This window comes from Tursiops truncatus, chromosome 10 (assembly GCF_011762595.2).
Source record: "Tursiops truncatus isolate mTurTru1 chromosome 10, mTurTru1.mat.Y, whole genome shotgun sequence".
NCBI lineage: Eukaryota > Metazoa > Chordata > Mammalia > Artiodactyla > Delphinidae > Tursiops > Tursiops truncatus.
Window position 1 is genome coordinate 63,730,521 of NC_047043.1, and position 17,383 is coordinate 63,747,903.

Consider the following 17,383-nt stretch of genomic DNA (forward strand, 5'->3'; position numbering starts at 1 on the left):
TAATCAACAGGGCTTCTGGTTTCCTGGAGGACAAAAAGCAGGCGGCAAGTATTCTGGGTAAAATCCTCCCAAAGTCTTCCCTGGATGTCTCCTCATGGGGGACTATGGGTTACCGAGATAAAGAGACACCTGAACATAAAACACAACTACACTTCCACCAAAAATAAACTCAAAACAAACCCACAAAACAAAACAGAATTGAGCAATCTTACCGCAACTTGAAAACTGAGGGTGTGAGGTGCTGGGCGGAGGGCCAAGAGGAGAAGGAGGAGGGAAAACACAGAGTGAGTGGGAGGGGTGAGGGCTCCGGGGATGGCTGCCTGGGCTTTCCTTGGCCGCGACGCCTTGCATGTCCTTGCCAGGCGCTGGCGACCCCTACAGCAGCTGGGGGCTCACCTTTGTACTGGGGAGTGAATTTGCGCATCTCCGCAGGGAGGGTCTCGTAGAACTGGTGCTCCCTCGGGACCAGAGGCTTGCACAGGGTCGTCTCGTTGAAGCGGAGCACGCACGAGTGCCCCCCGACCTGGTGGACAAAGGGCTCCAGCAGGATGCCCTTGGCGCGGGGCTCCACGTCCATAGCCCTGAAGGCTGGGCTCATCCTCCAGGTGCAGGCAGCAGGGAGAAGGGGGAGGCAGCGGGGTGCAGCGGCCAGCGCGTCCTCTGTCGTCTGTCCGTGCGTCCGTCTGTCTGGCCTCAGCTCCTCGGCTGTGTGGGCCAGGACGCTCTGCCGGAAGCAAAGAGTGACAACGGTGTTGGAAAGGGCCAGGAACCGCCTTAGAGGCGCTAGCCCTCCTCTTCCAGCAGAAAGACAAAACAGCCTGAGCTCCCGCAGGGTCCCGCCCACGCCGCCCACTTCGTCCCCGCCTCCTCCCACAGAAACAAGCAGCCAGAGCTCTCCCCCGCGGGCCGAAGCCGACTGGCAGGGACTGGTTGCGGGACCCCGAAACAGCCCCAATCACCCCACCAGGCGTTAGAAAGCCACTACCGCGAAGCCACGACGACGAAATTGTGATTTTAGGTAAAATCACAATTTCAAACCTAATATCCTGATTAAATCTTACCATTTTCTAATAAAATTGTTAAACTTACAGTAATTTATATCCAAGCCCCTCCATTAATTATATAAATATATTTTAATAGACTTTATTTTTTTAGAGCAGTTTTAGGTTCACGGCAAAATTGAGAAAATATAGAAATTTCCCATATGCCCCGCATATGCATGGACAGCCTCCTCCATTATCAATATCCCCCATCAGAGTGGTACACCTGTTACATATGATGATGAATCTACACTGATACAGCACCATAGTTTACATTAGGGTTCACTCTTGGTCGTTAATTTTTTTTTTTTTTTTTTTTTGGCGGTACGCGGGCCCCACTGTTGTGGCCTCTCCCGTTGCGGAGCACAGGCTCCGGACGCGCAGGCTCAGCGGCCATGGCTCACGGGCCTAGCCACTCCGCGGCATGTGGGATCTTCCCGGACCGGGGCACGAACCCGTGTCCCCTGCATCAGCAGGCGGACTCTCAACCACTGCGCCACCAAGGAAGCCCCTTTAATTATGTTTTTATAAAATGCATTTAAAGGGAAAACCTACTTAGGCACCAACTAGTAAGATTTACTCCCCCAGGGTGCACACACTTCCCTGCTCAAGGCCAAAGACAAGCCCCATTAACCTTATTAGCAGTGGAGCTTGGGCCTAGCTTTAATGATTAACGTCTGTATCGAAAAACAACTGATCAAGGCTGGCTAACTCCTTTTAAAGAGATACACAGTGTTCTAGGTCACCAACTATTTTTATCTGTTCTATCCAGATCTCCAAAAGCTGGGGCACACCTTTAAACCAAAGCTGCATTCTTGGGGCACTAAGGGGTCTCATTCACTGAGATCCAGGAACTTAGACCTGACTTCAGATCCCCAAGCACACTGGATCTCAGCAAAGCACACCTCTATGCGCCTGTGGACCGTTTCAGGGTCTGTCAACCTCCTCCTGTTTTCTGTCTATAATTTACAGACTACACAGTTGCCACTAGCACTACTAACGGGGCTTGGGCTACATTTCAGTATCTGTACAGGTTTCTTACTGGGAACTCCTCCAACTCCCATGACTCCAACTGAGATGGTGGTGGTGAGAATGGGTTGGCTGGAGGTTTGCCCACTGTCCTCTAAGGTGGGTAAAGCACCCCAGTCTATGCTAGGCTCACTATAGGAACTTACTTCATATGGTCCTCGGGATACTTTCTATGAGGTAGACACCTCTCTCCCTGTTGGAAACAATGAAGCTGATTCTGGGAGCTGAGGAAACTCATCCAGGGCTAGGGACAAGAAGCCACAGTTTCCAAATGAACCTCAATCTGTTGGATGGCCCCACACAGCTGCCTCTGGGGCCCAAGGTCTCTGGCACATCTGCCTTGGTATAGCACTTAGAAGTATATGGGACAGGGCTTCCCTGGTGGCGCAGTGGTTGAGAGTCTGCCTGCCGATGCAGGGGACACGGGTTCGTGCCCTGGTCCGGGAAGATCCCACATGCCGCGGAGCGGCTGGGCCCGTGAGCCATGGCCGCTGAGCCTGCGCGTCCGGAGCCTGTGCTCCGCAACGGGAGAGGCCACAACACTGAGACGCCCGCGTACCAAAAAAAAAAAAAAAAAAAGTATATGGGACATTTATCTTGTCCTGTGACAGTGCTTTCACTATGTATTTATATTTTCTGTTTATAAAGCAGCCTCTTTAGGGACTTCACTGGTGGCGCAGTGGTACAGAATCTACCTGCCAATGCAGGGGACAGGGGTTCAAGCCCTGGTCCAGGAAGATCCCACATGCCGCAGAGCAACTAAGCCCGTGCTCCACAACTACTGAGCCTGCGAGCCACATCTACTGAGCCCATGCACCGCAACTACTGAAGCCCGCGCACTCTAGAGCCTGTGCTCCACCACAAGAGAAGCCACCGCAATGAGAAGCCCATGCACTACAACGAAGAGTAGCCCCCGCCTGCAGCAACTAGAGAAAGCCCACGCGTAGCAACAAAGACCCAACACAGCCAAAAAATAAACTAATTTTGAAAATAAATAAATAAAGAGTTTAGCTGGTGTTAATCTCTTCCTTTCAGAGAGAACGCCCATTGGACTCAAGGATTAGGAATCAATAAGCTTTCCTATATGCAAAGAGCAGAATACCAAAGCTTCTGATTTCTCACCTGGCACTACCTTCTCATTACAGAAGCCCTCAGGAGGGCATGTGCTGTGAGGAGTCCCAAGACACAACACAGGCAATCAGCTCGAAGGATGAGTACCTTCCAGCTATTCCAGACTCTCTCCGGAAGGTGGAGCTCTGAGATGCTTGGCCACGCAAGCCCTTTAGGTTTATAGAGACCAGTTCACACCAGTTTTTCAGTAGTGAAAAAGACATCTTGAGTAAGAGCAACACCAAAGGAAAGCTACTGACTCATGATCGGTCTGCCAGTACCCAAGCAAGAACCAGGTACCATAATTATTAAACTGTGAAAGCACAAGATGCTCCCCATGGGCCAGACTTTAGAAACACAATTCAAACCTTTCATAAACGTGTAAAACTCCTTTTGTTACTACAGCAATGCTGACACCAATGCAATCCCTTTCCAACTCTGTTCAAGATTCCTTAAATGTATTCAATTAAGTAGAAAAAAAAATCTCTCTCCAGGCATCTCTCTTACCCATTCCCCACCTCCAGCGAAAAATCCAAAACAAAAACTGGTCCTTCATGGCAGCTCTCTGGAGTATGGTTCGTGGGTGTGGCTGGAGGCTGAAAAGCCCAGTGAGGGTCTATACCTCCTTCTCCCAGGTCTCCGGTGTGTTCATTAGCTGCTGGAACCTTGACACGGAACCTTGCCAACCCTCCCACCAGCACCCAACTCTGGCAGTCCACAGGACATTGCTCCCCGGAGAAGAATCATCATCTTAGGTAGAGAGACAAGGAAAATAAGGCCCTTTCTCGCCTGTGCCAAGCCTGATGACAGAGGAAACTCCTAAATGGTAGAATTAGGGAGAAAACTGATCCTGTAGTGAGGTGGAGCCAGATTCTAGTCCCAGTTCTGCCATTCAATTGCTTGGAGGAAGATTCCAAGCCCCTGCTCCCTTTGGGTTCCAGTTTTCTGGTAACCAGCAGTTTGTTTTAATCAAATAGGAAAAAACAGTAAAAATCATTGCATTGCACATAATAAGGTTAAGTCCTGTTTTGTGATTCTTTGATTTCAATTATGTTCAATCTCTCAATATGAAGATAACTATGGCTTCTCTATACAACATACTTCTTACATTTGGGGCTTCAGACAAAGAAATGCAGCTTTTGTTCTAGGGTCCCTTACAGACCCTATCCCTGTGGGAAAATGAAGGATCAACTTCCCAAGGATTACACCCCAGATCAGCTTCTTCTCTAGTGGCTTCAGCCTGGTCAGAAGAAAGAAAAATGCCCAAAGCATCTGCTCTGTTTCACTGCTACTCTTTTTCTGTTCCACATGTGGTTTGAGCAGTTGGATCTCTTAAAGGTTTTTAAACATCTGAGGTCTAAGGCCCAGTTTCCCAGGAATCCTAGAATATTAATGGTTACTGAGAAGTCCATGTGATGTATGGACCCTGAATCTAGTGAGACAGGGAATAACCATAAAACACTGGCTTCAGATTTAGCATCTATTTTAGCTTTCCAAATTGCCTCACGTTTGTCCACGAAACTATTGATAGGTAAGAAACACAGAACATGATTCATCCTAGGACAAGACACAGATTTCCCCCATAGCCCATCGCCCTAAATCTATCAAATTGGTTTAAGGATCTGCTGGAAACAATGCCTTAATAGTCTTAACTTATAAAATACTGCAAATAAAACAACTATGACTCATGAAAAGCCCTGGGCCCTTAGCTCACACATCTAGAATGTGGTTCATGAGGCTACAAATGGGCTCTGCTGGGGCTACTTACTCTGCCTCAAGAAAAGCCCCAGGGTTGGGCAGTCACAGAAGATGGTGTGAAGCACACTAGCCCAATGATGGACGAATAACCTTGACCATCTGCACCTCCGCTCCATGAGCCCAGAGCCACTGACCGCATCTGCACACATCCATACACAACCCATGACTATACCACCAGGGTCAGTCACTGGAATTCTCAAACGTTGCTGGTAGGAATAAAAGAAGTACAGCCACCTTGGAAAACAGTTTGGCAGTTTCTTATTAAGTTAGACACATACTTATTATATGACCCACTAACCCTACTCACAGGTATTTACCTAAAAGAAATGAAAACAAATGTCCACATAAAGACTGTACACAGATGTTCACAGCAGCACTATTCACCATAGCCAAAAGGTGGGAACAACCCAAATGTCCATCAAATGGGTGAATGAATAAACAAACTGTGGTGTATCCATATAATGGAATATTATTCAGCAATAAAAGGAATGTATTGATATAGCAACAACAAAGATTAATCACAAAAGCATTATGTTGGGCTTCCCTGGTGGCGCAGTGGTTGAGAGTCCGCCTGCCGATGCAGGGGACGTGGGTTCGTGCCCTGGTCCGGGAAGATCCCACATGCTGCGGAGCGGCTGGGCCCGTGAGCCATGGCCGCTGAGCCTGCGCGTCTGGAGCCTGTGCTCCGCAACGGGAGAGGCCGCAGCGGTGAGAGGCCCGCGTACCGCAAAAAAAAAAAAAAAAAAGCATTACGTTAACTGAAAAAAGCCATCACAAAAGACTATATACTGTGTGATTCCATTTATACGACATTCAAGAAAAAGCAAAACTGTAATAGCAGAAAGTAGAAAAGCAGTTGCCAGGGGGCAGAGGTAGGGGAATAGGACTGACTGCAAAGAGGTCCAAGAGAACTTTTAGGGGTAATGAAAATGTTCTATGCTGTGACTGGAACAGTGATTACATGGCTGCATAAATTTGTCAAAACTCATCAAATTATAGACTTAAAATCAATGAATCTTGGGGCTTCCCTGGTAGCGCAGTGGTTAAGAAGCCACCTGCCAATGCAAGGGACATGGGTTTGAGCCCTGGCCTGGGAAGATCCCACATGTCGCAGAGCAACTAAGCCCATGTGCCACAACTACTGAGCCTGTGCTCTAGAGCCCGCAAGCCACAACTACTGAGGCCGCAAGCCACACTACTGAGCCCACGTGCCACAACTACCAAAGCCCGCACGCCTGGAGCCCATACTCCGCAACAAGAGAAGCCATGACAATAAGCCCGTGCACCGCAAAGAAGAGTAACCCCCGCTCACAACTAGAGAAAGCCCGCGCACAGCAATGACGACGCAACACAGCCAAAAATAAAAAACAAATAAATTAATTAATTAAAATAAATAAAATCAATGAATCTTATTGTATACAAATTATATTTCAATAAACAGCTTGAATTTTTTAATTTACAAAAGTTTCATAAGTACAAATTATTTTAATAATCAGAAAAGACTGTAATTAAAAGATATTAGCTGTTAAATAGGGTTTTTTAAAATAAATTTATTTTATTTATTTATTTTTGGCTGTGTTGGGTCTTCATTCCTGCACGCGGGCTTTCTCTAGTTGCGGCAAGCAGGGGCTACTCTGTATTGTGGTGTGCGGGCTTCTCATTGTGGTGGCTTCTATTGTTGCAGAGCACGGGCTCTAGGCACGCAGGCTTCAGTAGTTGTGGCACGCGGGCTCAGCAGTTGTGGCTTGAGGGCTTATTTGCTCCGCGGCATGTGGGATCTTCCCGGACCAGGGCTCGAACCCGTGTCCCCTGCATTGGCAGGCAGATTCTTAACCACTGTTCCACCAGGGAAGTTCCAGTTATCTTTTAAAATTCTTGTAAAGCCAAAGCAAAAGCATACTTTACACACAAAGGAGAAAAACAGAAGCATAATGGCCCAATAAGCCTTTCAGTAAAACACCCATCACAAAAGAAAAATCAACAGCAAATCTGCTCCAATTATACTAGCTTTCTTGTTATTTCTCAAACATGCTTGATACATACCTACCTTAGGGTCTCTGTCCTTGCCATTCCCTCTGCTTGGTGCACTTTTCCCCAGATATCTCCCTGGCTCACTCTTGTACCTCCTTCAGCTCTGTATGCAAATATCACCTTTAATGAAGTCTTCTTTAGCCACCCCATCTAAAAGTGCCATATCTACCCATCCACATTCCTTACACAACCATGCTTTATTTTCTCCTCAGCACTTATCACCACCTAACATACTATATGTTTTATTTGTCCTGTTTATTTTCTGTCTCCTCCACCCTGCCCCACCAGAAAAAAAAGTCCATAAGGTCAGACATTTTTTGTTGTTGTTGTTTGTTTGCGGTACACGGGCCTCTCACTGCTGCAGCCCCTCCCGCTGCGGAGCACAGGCTCTGGACACACAGGCTCAGCGGCCATGGCTCACGGGCCCAGCCACTCCACGGCACGTGGGATCTTCCCGGACCAGGGCACGAACCCATGTCCCCTGCATCGGCAGGCGGACTCTCAACCACTGCGCCACCAGGGAAGCCCCCGGTCAGACATTTTTGACTGCTCTGTTTACTGCTGAATCTCCAGAGCCCAGAAGAGCACCAGCACCGAGTAAGCACTCCACAGGATGTGCCTCAAATCACTACTGCATCATGAATACCTGCTGCACACAGATCAACAGAGAACTCAAAAGGCAGCCACTGCAATTATCCAAACCCACACCAACTGCACAGGGAGTACAATCGTTAAAAAGCGGCACGCCACACACTTTACAAAATGCATTCTGAGCATCAGCTGGGTATTAATTTTGCATTTATAATCTCCCACCTTATTAACTCTGCACTAACTGGGGAGTATAAATAAAGGACCCTGCACCTGAATACTCATCTGGGTCCTGCTGGTGTGGAAACATTTCATGTAAACAAAGCCTAAACTCTTAATCTAATGACAACCAACCTCTTGGAAAATTCTCTCTTGTAGAAAATCAGGCAGAAGAATGGTCACTGAAGAATAAACTTTTAAAATGTGGATACGAGAAGATTAAAATCCTATCATAGTTTGAAACAAATATACTAGTTAGAATTCAGAAATTCTGTGTTAGTATTGAGTTGACATCCCAAACACCCAAGGCTTTCAGGTTGCTAAGTTATCACTGAAAGATAATTATCCCCATCTTTTGCAGGCAAAGCAAAGAAAGGCCATGGGGTTGGTGCTGAGTATTTGCTGAAGGCCTTTTCAGCAATGCTGGTGGGTCTGCCATCCAGCTTCAAACAAGGTGTCTCTGCAAGACAGTGCAGGAGAAAAATTATCCCCTCCATGATCTGGACTTCTAGAAAAGCTGGGCAGCAGATAAGGCACAATCCCTGGTGACAAAATGAATAAACCAAAAGGAGATTTAGCAAAATAAAGCCAGGAAGGAAGAGAAGAAAGCTGTTAATGTTTGCCTTGTGGGAGGCACCAAGGAAGGTGGCTGACCAGACTGACCCATTTGGGTCATGGGTATATGGCATCAAACTACCACCAACCCCAGGAAAACTCCCACCACTGCTCCATAAAAATCAGGTCCTGGCAGGACATCTCTTTTACCCCAACGTGAACGCACTCACCTCCACATCCAGCAATACGAAAGTGTATGATGGACTATTAGGATACTATAAAACATTGTTTATCACTTTTATATTTTTAAAACAATCTGATATGCTCTTCAATTAAAAGGAGCAAGACACAGGGAATTCCCTAGTGGTCCAGTGGTTAGGACTCCATGCTTTTACTGCCGGGGCCCAGGTTGGATCCCTGGTCAGGGAACTAAGATCCCACAAGCCATGTGGGGCAGCCAAAAAAAAAAAAAGGAAGATACAAAATTGTATAATCTATGATATTAGCTGAACTATGTCATAAGACTTACAGAGGAAAAGACTGGCAAGAAGTTCCAGCTTTGCCACTAAATTGTACACTCAGAAGTGGTTAAAATGGTAAATTTTATGTCATGTTCATTTTACTATGCACCAAAAAACCCTAAAAACAAAAATACCAGCTACTCACAGGGGTCATGGCTGCCCACCCCCTCCCAAGGCCCTGGAGTCACTGTATAAAAAAATGTTGAATGTCTTGAAGTCTCACAGCTGATATATGAAAAAAATTTGACACGTTTCCCAAATTTGATGACAATCCTAAAAATTTACATGACATATGATGAATTGTGAGGCTGAAAGAAACTGTTCTAAGTTGTCAATAACAGAAAGCAGATGGGACTTCCCTGGTGGTCCAGTGATTTAAGAATCCGCCTTCCAAGACTTCCCTGGTGGTGCAGTGGTTAAGAATCCGCCTGTCAGTGCAGGGGATATAGGTTTGAGCCCTGGTCTGGGAAGATCCCACATGCCGCAGAGCAACGAAACCCGTGCGCCACAACTACTGAGCCTGCACTCTAGAGCCCAGGAGCCACAACTACTGAGCCCGTGTGCCTAGAGCCTGTGCTCCACAACAAGAGAATGAGAAGCCCACGCACCACAATGAAGAGTAGCCCCTGCTCGCCACAACGAGAAAGCCCACGCAGCAATGAAGACCCAACGCAGCCAAATTAATTAATTAATTAAAAAAAAAAAAAAAGAATCTGCCTTCCAATGCAGGGTATAGGGGTTCAATCCTTGGTTGGGTAACTAAGATCCCGCATGCCGCAACTAAGACCTGATACAGACAAATAAATAAATAAATATTTTTAAAAAAATAAATTTAAAAAACTGTAACAGGTGTTATCCTACAATAAATTTAAATGACAGCTAACAAATGAAATAAATTTATGGAAAGCAGATGACAATTAACCACCCTAGAGTAGTGACTATGTGATCTTTTTATTATTTACTTTATTTAAAAAATTTTTGGCTGCGATGTGTGGCATGCGGGATATTAGTTCCCTGACCAGGGATCGAACCTGTGTCCCTTGCAATGGAAGCGCAGAGTCCTAACCATTGGACCGCCAGGGAAGTCCATATGTGACTTTTTTATAGAAAAATTATGACACTGCTGTCATAGAATGAGGCAGTCAATATGCTGCTCAGAAATGTAGGGAAAAAATACTGTACTATTGATTTTTGAAATGTGTAACTTTTTGTGTTTTCTTTTTTCAATCCAAACATTTACTTTCTTACATTATTGGGGTTTTTTTTAATTTTTTTTTTTGCGGTACGCGGGCCTCTCACTGTTGTGGCCTCTCACGTTGCGGAGCACAGGCTCTGGACGCACAGGCTCAGCGGCCATGGCTCACGGGCCCAGCCGCTCCGCGGCATGTGCGATCTTCCCAGACCAGGGCACAAACCCGTGTCCCCTGCATCGGCAGGCAGACTCTCAACCACTGCGCCACCAGGGAACCCCTTTTTTTAAAAAAATTTTTATTGGAGTATAGTTGATTTACAATGTTGTGTTAGATTCAGGTGTACAGCAAAGTGAATCAGTTATACATATACATATATCCACTCTTTTTTTAGATTCTTTTCCCATATAGACCATTACAGAGTATTGAGTACAGTTCCCTGTGCTATACAGTAGGTCTTTATTATTTATCTATTTTATATATAGAAGTATATATATGTCAATCCCAATCTCCCAGTTTATCGCTCCCCTCCCCTTACCCCTGGTAACCATAAGTTTGTTTTCTACATCTGTAACTCTATTTCTGTTTTGTAGATAAGTTCACTTTCTTACCTTATTGTTTTCATAATTGTAAATTCTTTTGTTTAAAGATGGTTTTATAATTATATATCTATATAAATCAATTATATATATTTGTTACACTATATAAACTTTAGCTACCACAAAAGCTGGATCTGCCCAGTACTAAGTGGTAAGATTGTTATTCCCATCTCTTCAGTTTTCTGAATGTTCCAAACTTCTTGAAATTTTCTCGAACTCAGAGCATGTGTTTGTTACCTTTATAATTGCGAGTGAAAATATTAGGGGGAAAAATAATTCACTACGACTGAAATAAGAAACCCAGATGGCTGCTCAGCTCTTGAAGGTTTTAAACTCATCTGCCAAAAAACCCTGATGCAACCCACACTGCATGCTCAGAGTTCCACTCCATGATGGAGACCCTGGGAGACTGACCACATGTAAACAAGGGAGGATAATCACCTCAACACATCCTGTCCCTGAAATGTGTACAAGGTGCTGAAAGGTCAGAGGAGGAAGTGACCAACTCAATCTTCAGTGACAATGGGATACAACCATGTCAGAGAAAAGAGCTACCGTTTACCAAGCTGTTAGTCTATTCTGTAACTCCCTCCCTCCTAACACAGCCTTCTGGAGTAGATACTAGGATCACTCCCACTACAGATGGGTGCACTGAGGCACCAGATCACCTAGGCCTCACCATGGAAAATGACAGGTACTTTGAGATGAAAGAGTCACTGCTAAGAAGGCTGGAAAGGTCACCCCCATGTCATAGCAGGCACTGGCTCCACCAAAGCATGCAGCAGGGCCAGAGAGACAAGACACAGAAGCCTTCTATTAACTTGACACAAATGCCTGGGGTCCAACACCAGGTGTTCATTTCCCCCCCATCAGCATTTTATTCTTGTTTGTTTGTTTGTTTTTAATTTATTTGGCTGCACCAGATCTTAGTTGCAGCACGCAGGATAGGATCTTCATTGCTGCGTGCAGGTTCTTCCTTGCGGCACGCGGTATCTTTTTTAGTTGCAGCATGCAAACTCTTAGTTGAGGTGTGTGGGATCTAGCTCCCTGACCAGGGATGGAACCCGGGCCCCCTGCATTGGGAGCATGGAGTGTTAGCCACAGGACCACAGGGAAGTCCCTTTATTCTAGTTTTAATAAAGGAGAAACTACAAGTTGTAAGTGGAAGTATTTCAAGAAAAGTCACAACAATGCAGATCCTTCCACCAATTCTGAGGGACAAATGAAACAGCAGATTCTGTTCCAAAAATCCGGACAAGCTTTTCCATAAGGGAAACAGCAGCCTCTCAGAGGCTTCTCTGTCGAACCAGCAGCATGATCACACTGCCACATCTCTTTGCCTCATCAGACCAGATTTCTGGAATGAAAGACTAGAGCATCCCAATATGGAGGGGGACAGGGAGAAGGAGCTTTCAGCCTACCTAGAAATATATTCCTCAGTTACAATGCTTGAATTACAGAGTTTTAGCAATTTAAAAAGTTTTTCTAGCTAAAAGTAGAGCACTACTCCTTCAAGAAAATCTAAATTATTGATTCTAAGGTGTCACATGTCCCCTTTATCAGAATATCAAATTTACTTATAAATACCTAAATGTATTCCATACACACACCAAGAATTATCAGTCCTCCTTAAAAAGCCTGTTCCCCCCCCTCAAAAAAAGCCTGTTTCCCCTCTTCAAGGGCAATTTTCCATCTCCAGTCTCCTCCGCCTGATGCAGACTACAAATCCCACCATCATGTGGGAAACATACACAACAGGAACATGCAGAAGTGACCCTTGAAGACTATGGCCAAAATTGTTCTGAGCTCTCGATCTATGGGGGACTCTCCTACCTTAGTCATGGTTCTCTCATGTGCCAGTTAAGTAACAGTCCATTAGCTTCAGGCAAGATTATATGCTCCCTGCCTGTGGTCAACGTTTACCCCTGCTCATTTCTCAGCCAGTTCCCAAACCAGATGACACATGAACTCATCCTCTGAAACTAGTGGTGCCAAAAATGATTCAGTCCTCATGGCCAGCCACAGAACCCAGGCAGCCCCAACCCGCCCAGGCCAGCACAATGAGGGCTGTACCTGCTGGTAGAGGGACACGTGTGCCCTGCGCTACACCAGATCCTGTGCCCAGAGGGCACAACTTCCTCTGGGTCCTCACAACACCTCACTCAGGTAAATACTCCCCTCAGGGGTCTGCTAAGCATCCCAGGCTAACAGCATCAATATGGCAGCTTTGATCACCCAACTACTCTAACTACAGTCAGTGCTCCTCCATGACCAGCCGGGAAAAGAATGAGATATGGGAGTGAGAAAATTCCTGACACCACATAGGTCACGGCACTATATCTTTTTTTTTTTTTTTTTTTTTTTTTTGCGATACGCAGGCCTCTCACCGCTGTGGCCTCCCCCGTTGCGGAGCACAGGCTCCGGACGCGCAGGCTCGGCGGCCATGGCTCACGGACCCAGCCACTCCGCAGCATGTGGGATCTTCCCGGACCGGGGCACGAACCTGCGTCCCCTGCATCGGCAGGCGAACTCTCAACCACTGCGCCACCAGGGAAGCCCCACAGCACTATACCTTAACACATGACCATTCGTCAATCATCCTCTATGAGTCCTGGGACTTCTTTCCAAAATAAGGCACAGCAAAATATTAAAAACTTCTTTAGGGAAATCAAGTTCAACTGCACCCATAGTTCTGAAGCAAACTACACACTGACTCCTTTGGAATCTCGCAGCTTGCGAGAAGGGCAATGACTTCAGTCAGTCAACAGACGTGAGGATTGGGAGGGAAGGCCAACGGGGCACTTCCACTTTTGATATTTTACCACTATTCCCTTTCTTTGGCTCTATACAAAGAGCCTAAGGTATTTTCAAAGTAAAAACACTCTTTGAGAGTGAGATAAATCATTCCTGGGAGAGAGGTAGCCTGTTCCTTCCTTTCCCAGCCCTCATCTGCCCCAGATGTGTTGGCCATATCCATCAGTTTTTCACTGCCCAGAGTCTGTCAGGTGGCAGCTGGCACCTCTGCAAGGTCCAATGTTCCAAATGCGCCAGGAGCCTGCATCCTGGGCTTACCGTCCTCCTCTGGCCTCCCGATGTAGGTGCAGCATCCCAAGCCACCCATAAAACCCAGCACAGGTTCTACAAAGGGCAGGGGCAACTCAAAGAACCTAAGGGAGAGATATGTGTGTTCTCATGCTCCGATAAGGACACAGAGCAAGAAAAACCCACACCTTCAGCAGGGGGTTGGCAAGTACCTCAGCTGTCTCTCTAGAGGCACTCACCTTGGAGAACAGACACTGTTCGTGAAAGGACATCTTTCACTGCCTTATATGTAAAACCTCTATTCATAACAGAAGAAAAACTGAAAATGTTCAACAAGAACCAACTAACTGGGCTTCCCTGATGGTGCAGTGGTTAAGAATCCGCCTGCCAGTGCAGGGGACATGGGTTCGAGCCCTGGTCCGGGAAGATCCCACATGCCGTGGAGCAACTAAGACCGTGCGCCACAACTAGTGAGCCTGCGCTCTAGAGCCCATGAGTCACAACTACTGAGCCCGTGAGCCACAGCTACTGAAGTCCGCGCGCCTAGAGCCCATGCTCCGCAGCAAGAGAAGCCACTGCAATGAGAAGCCAGCGCACAAGGAAGAGTAGCCCCTGCTCACTGCAACTAGAGAAAGCCTGTGCGCAGCAACAAAGACCCAACGCAGCCAAAAATAAAAATAAATTAAATAAATTTTAAAAAAAACCCTAACTTAGGTAGACAGTAATCTCAGCAACGTGCAAGTAAGTGCTTTAACAGTTACTGGTGTATGTTTTTCCTGTCAGGTTGCTCAAGTTCATAAAAACATACATTCTTTGGCCTGGTATACTTCATCCATCTCTCTTCTTCCTTTGTTGCTTACTCGGGCAATCTCTCAAGGAAACAGTATGATTATGTTTAGCACTAGAGCCAACAGATATAGGGTCCACACACCTCCACAGGCACCCTGTAGAAGAAGCTGAACTGTGAACTCTCGCTCATGAGAGGGGAAGGAGGAGTAAGGCACAGTCCACATATACCAAGTTTAAAGCACATTAAGCAAATGCGTACCAAAGTGAAAGCCAGCAGGCTTGGACTTAGGTTAATCCCAAGACAAATGTTGCTGCAGCCTCAGCAAAAACACTGAATTTGTTTAGACATGACCTGGGATCTCAATCAGAGAATGGGACAGATGAGAAGGAGGGAAGGTTATAGTAAAAATGCATATCCAATGTTAGTTTTATACTTGTAAAACAAAAATGGTCTATTATTCCTATAAAACAAACATTGCAGGGCAATGCAAGATTTCTGCATTCCCCAAGAGAGTATGACAAGCACACCCAGCCCATGGGGCCACCTCATTTCTGAGTGTGCAGCCGTGGATAGGAAAGCCCTGTGGCCCTGGAGCAGCTCATCTTAAAGATGAACAAGGCTCAAGGCAAGGGGCTGTGGTGGGGTTAAGACAGACTGATGTGGCTCGGGGGGTTTGCCTTTGGGATCCAGCTCAGGTATCGAGCAGGCACATTCTTGAAAACTAAGTGCAGAAATAACAACACTAGAGCCAAGTGTTATGCCTCCTGGTCTCTAACACATCTTATTCCATTAAAAGAAAAGTTCTACTCTTCCTTAGGCTTGGGATTGGACACTCAATTTCTACAAGTATATGTCTCAAGTAAGGTAAACAGATGGATACACAGAGAATGCAGGTAATACTAAATGATCTCCCATTTGATCAATCATGAGTTTCAGTTAAATACATTCACAAGACGAGTTAAAAAAAAATGCAGCAGTGCAAAGGAAGTTTTGTGAATTTGCCATGACAGAGAGCAAGCAGAAGAGGCCCAGGCTGACTCCAGTTGCCCAAAGGGGCTTGTGAAAGCAGGTACTGGAGGCCTGTCTCCAAGTCAGAAAGGTTTCAAAAAAACCCAAAGCCTGAAATCCTTCAGTCCAGAGTGGGATGAGACTTCTGACCACCTTGCAGAGTGGCCAGGAATGAAAAGAACACAGGTAAAAGACGTAGCGCAGTGAGGGTGTTAGGCAAGGCAGCCGTAGCTCCTATCATTTTTATTTTTTGTGGGTGGGTGCTGTAGGTGTTGACCACATCACTTCTACAATGGCTACATTTCACTAGCACAAAATCAAATCAAGGCATGACTTTTCTGTTGTTACCAGGTGCTTATTTTGCTACCTGTTCTGACCTGGATACCACATTTAGAAGTTATCATCCTCCCAACGATTTCAGTCTTAACCAAGGGGCATTTTGTTGGCATAAAGAACTCCTGGATTTCCCTGGTGGTCCAGTGGTTAAGACTGTGTGCTTCCAATGCAGGGGGCATGGGTTCGATTCCTGGTCAGGAAACTAAGATCCCACATGCTGTGGGGCAACTAAGCCCACGCACCACAACTACTAAGCTCACGTACCACAACTACTGAGCTCGCACGCCTCAGCTAGAGCCTGCGTGCTGTAAACTACAGAGCCCACGTGCTCTGGAACCTACGCGCCACAACTACAGAGCCTACACACCCTGGAGCTTGCGTGCCACAACTAGAGAAGCCCGTGCGCCGCAAGGAAAAGATCCCACGTGCCGCAACTAAGACCTGACACAGCTAAAAATAAGTAAAATAAATAATAAATTATAAAATAAAATAAAATCTCCCTGACAAATTGAGGCCTGCCTTATACTTGGGTATAAATGGTGTTTTACCTATTCTTGGTGCCTGCCTTCATCTGTAAACTAGTCATGGTAGTTTTATGTAGGTGCCATAAGGTGGGAACAAGATTTAAAAATCTAGCCTACTGCCTGGCTTACATGCAACGCACTCCTCAAACGTGAGCTGTCCTCTGTCCACCATTCCAGTTCCTACAAAAAGTCCAATGGAAGATGGAGGCCAGAGGGTGGACTTGACAGTATAAGTGGATGAGGGCATGTTAAGCCTGCACTTTTCTGAGGCGGATGAAGAAACGGGGCTTCCGCAACAGGCAGAAGAATGGAGTACCAAGGGACATCCTGCTTAGCTATTAAAAGAAGACATTTTTAAACTGGTTACAAGTGTGATAAAATGACCACCATTATTAGTTTGGGGTCTCTTTATCCTGTAGATTTTCTTCAGTGCATTTTTCTATTCTTTCCACAAATAGGATCAGGCTATATGTGTTGTTTTGCCTTTTTTTTCCCAAGTAAAATCAGCTTTAGTTTTCTCACCTAACTTTTAAAAAATAGTGATAAAATACTCACAATATAAAATTTACCATTTTAACTATTTTGGGGTATACAGTTCTGTGGCATGAAGTACATTCACACTGTTGTGCAATAATCACCACTATCTCCAGAACTTTTTCATCATCTCAAACTGCAACTATACACATTAAATAATAAATCCCACTCTCCCTACTCCCCAGCCCCTGGTAACCACCATTCAACTTGCTGTCTCTAATTTGAGTACTCCAGTTTCCCATATAAGTAGAATCATTCAATAGCTGTCCTCTGTTTTGCCATTTCCCCCCCAACTAAACTATATGACTTAGATATCTTGCTACATTTGTCTATATATGAGTCTTTTTAAAGGCTGTATAATAGTCACACAAAATCATAATGTATATATCGACTTCCCTACTGACACTATTTCCAACTTTTTTCTTACCACAATAATGCAGTGAGCATCCTTGTATCTGTCTTTGCACACCTGTGAAGTATTTCTGTACGAAAAAGTCCTAGAAGTAGAA

General features: G+C 45.7%; 1 protein-coding gene across 8 annotated transcripts in view; it reads right to left on the reverse strand.

Annotated features, from left to right (window-relative positions):
• Window positions 1-17,383, reverse strand: part of IP6K2 (inositol hexakisphosphate kinase 2) — a 29,246-nt gene that overhangs the window by 7,982 nt on the left and 3,881 nt on the right. For 6 of the 8 annotated variants that reach the window (XM_033864904.2, XM_019931620.3, XM_019931623.3 and 3 more), the window contains exon 2: window positions 397-724. In XM_033864904.2, the coding sequence (XP_033720795.1) occupies window positions 397-598 (202 nt within the window). In that variant the 5' untranslated portion in view covers window positions 599-724. Of the gene's footprint in view, window positions 1-396; window positions 738-3,686; window positions 5,449-17,383 lie in introns of those variants that run through there. The other 2 variants (XM_019931624.3, XM_073787943.1) reach the window with 2 other exon arrangements.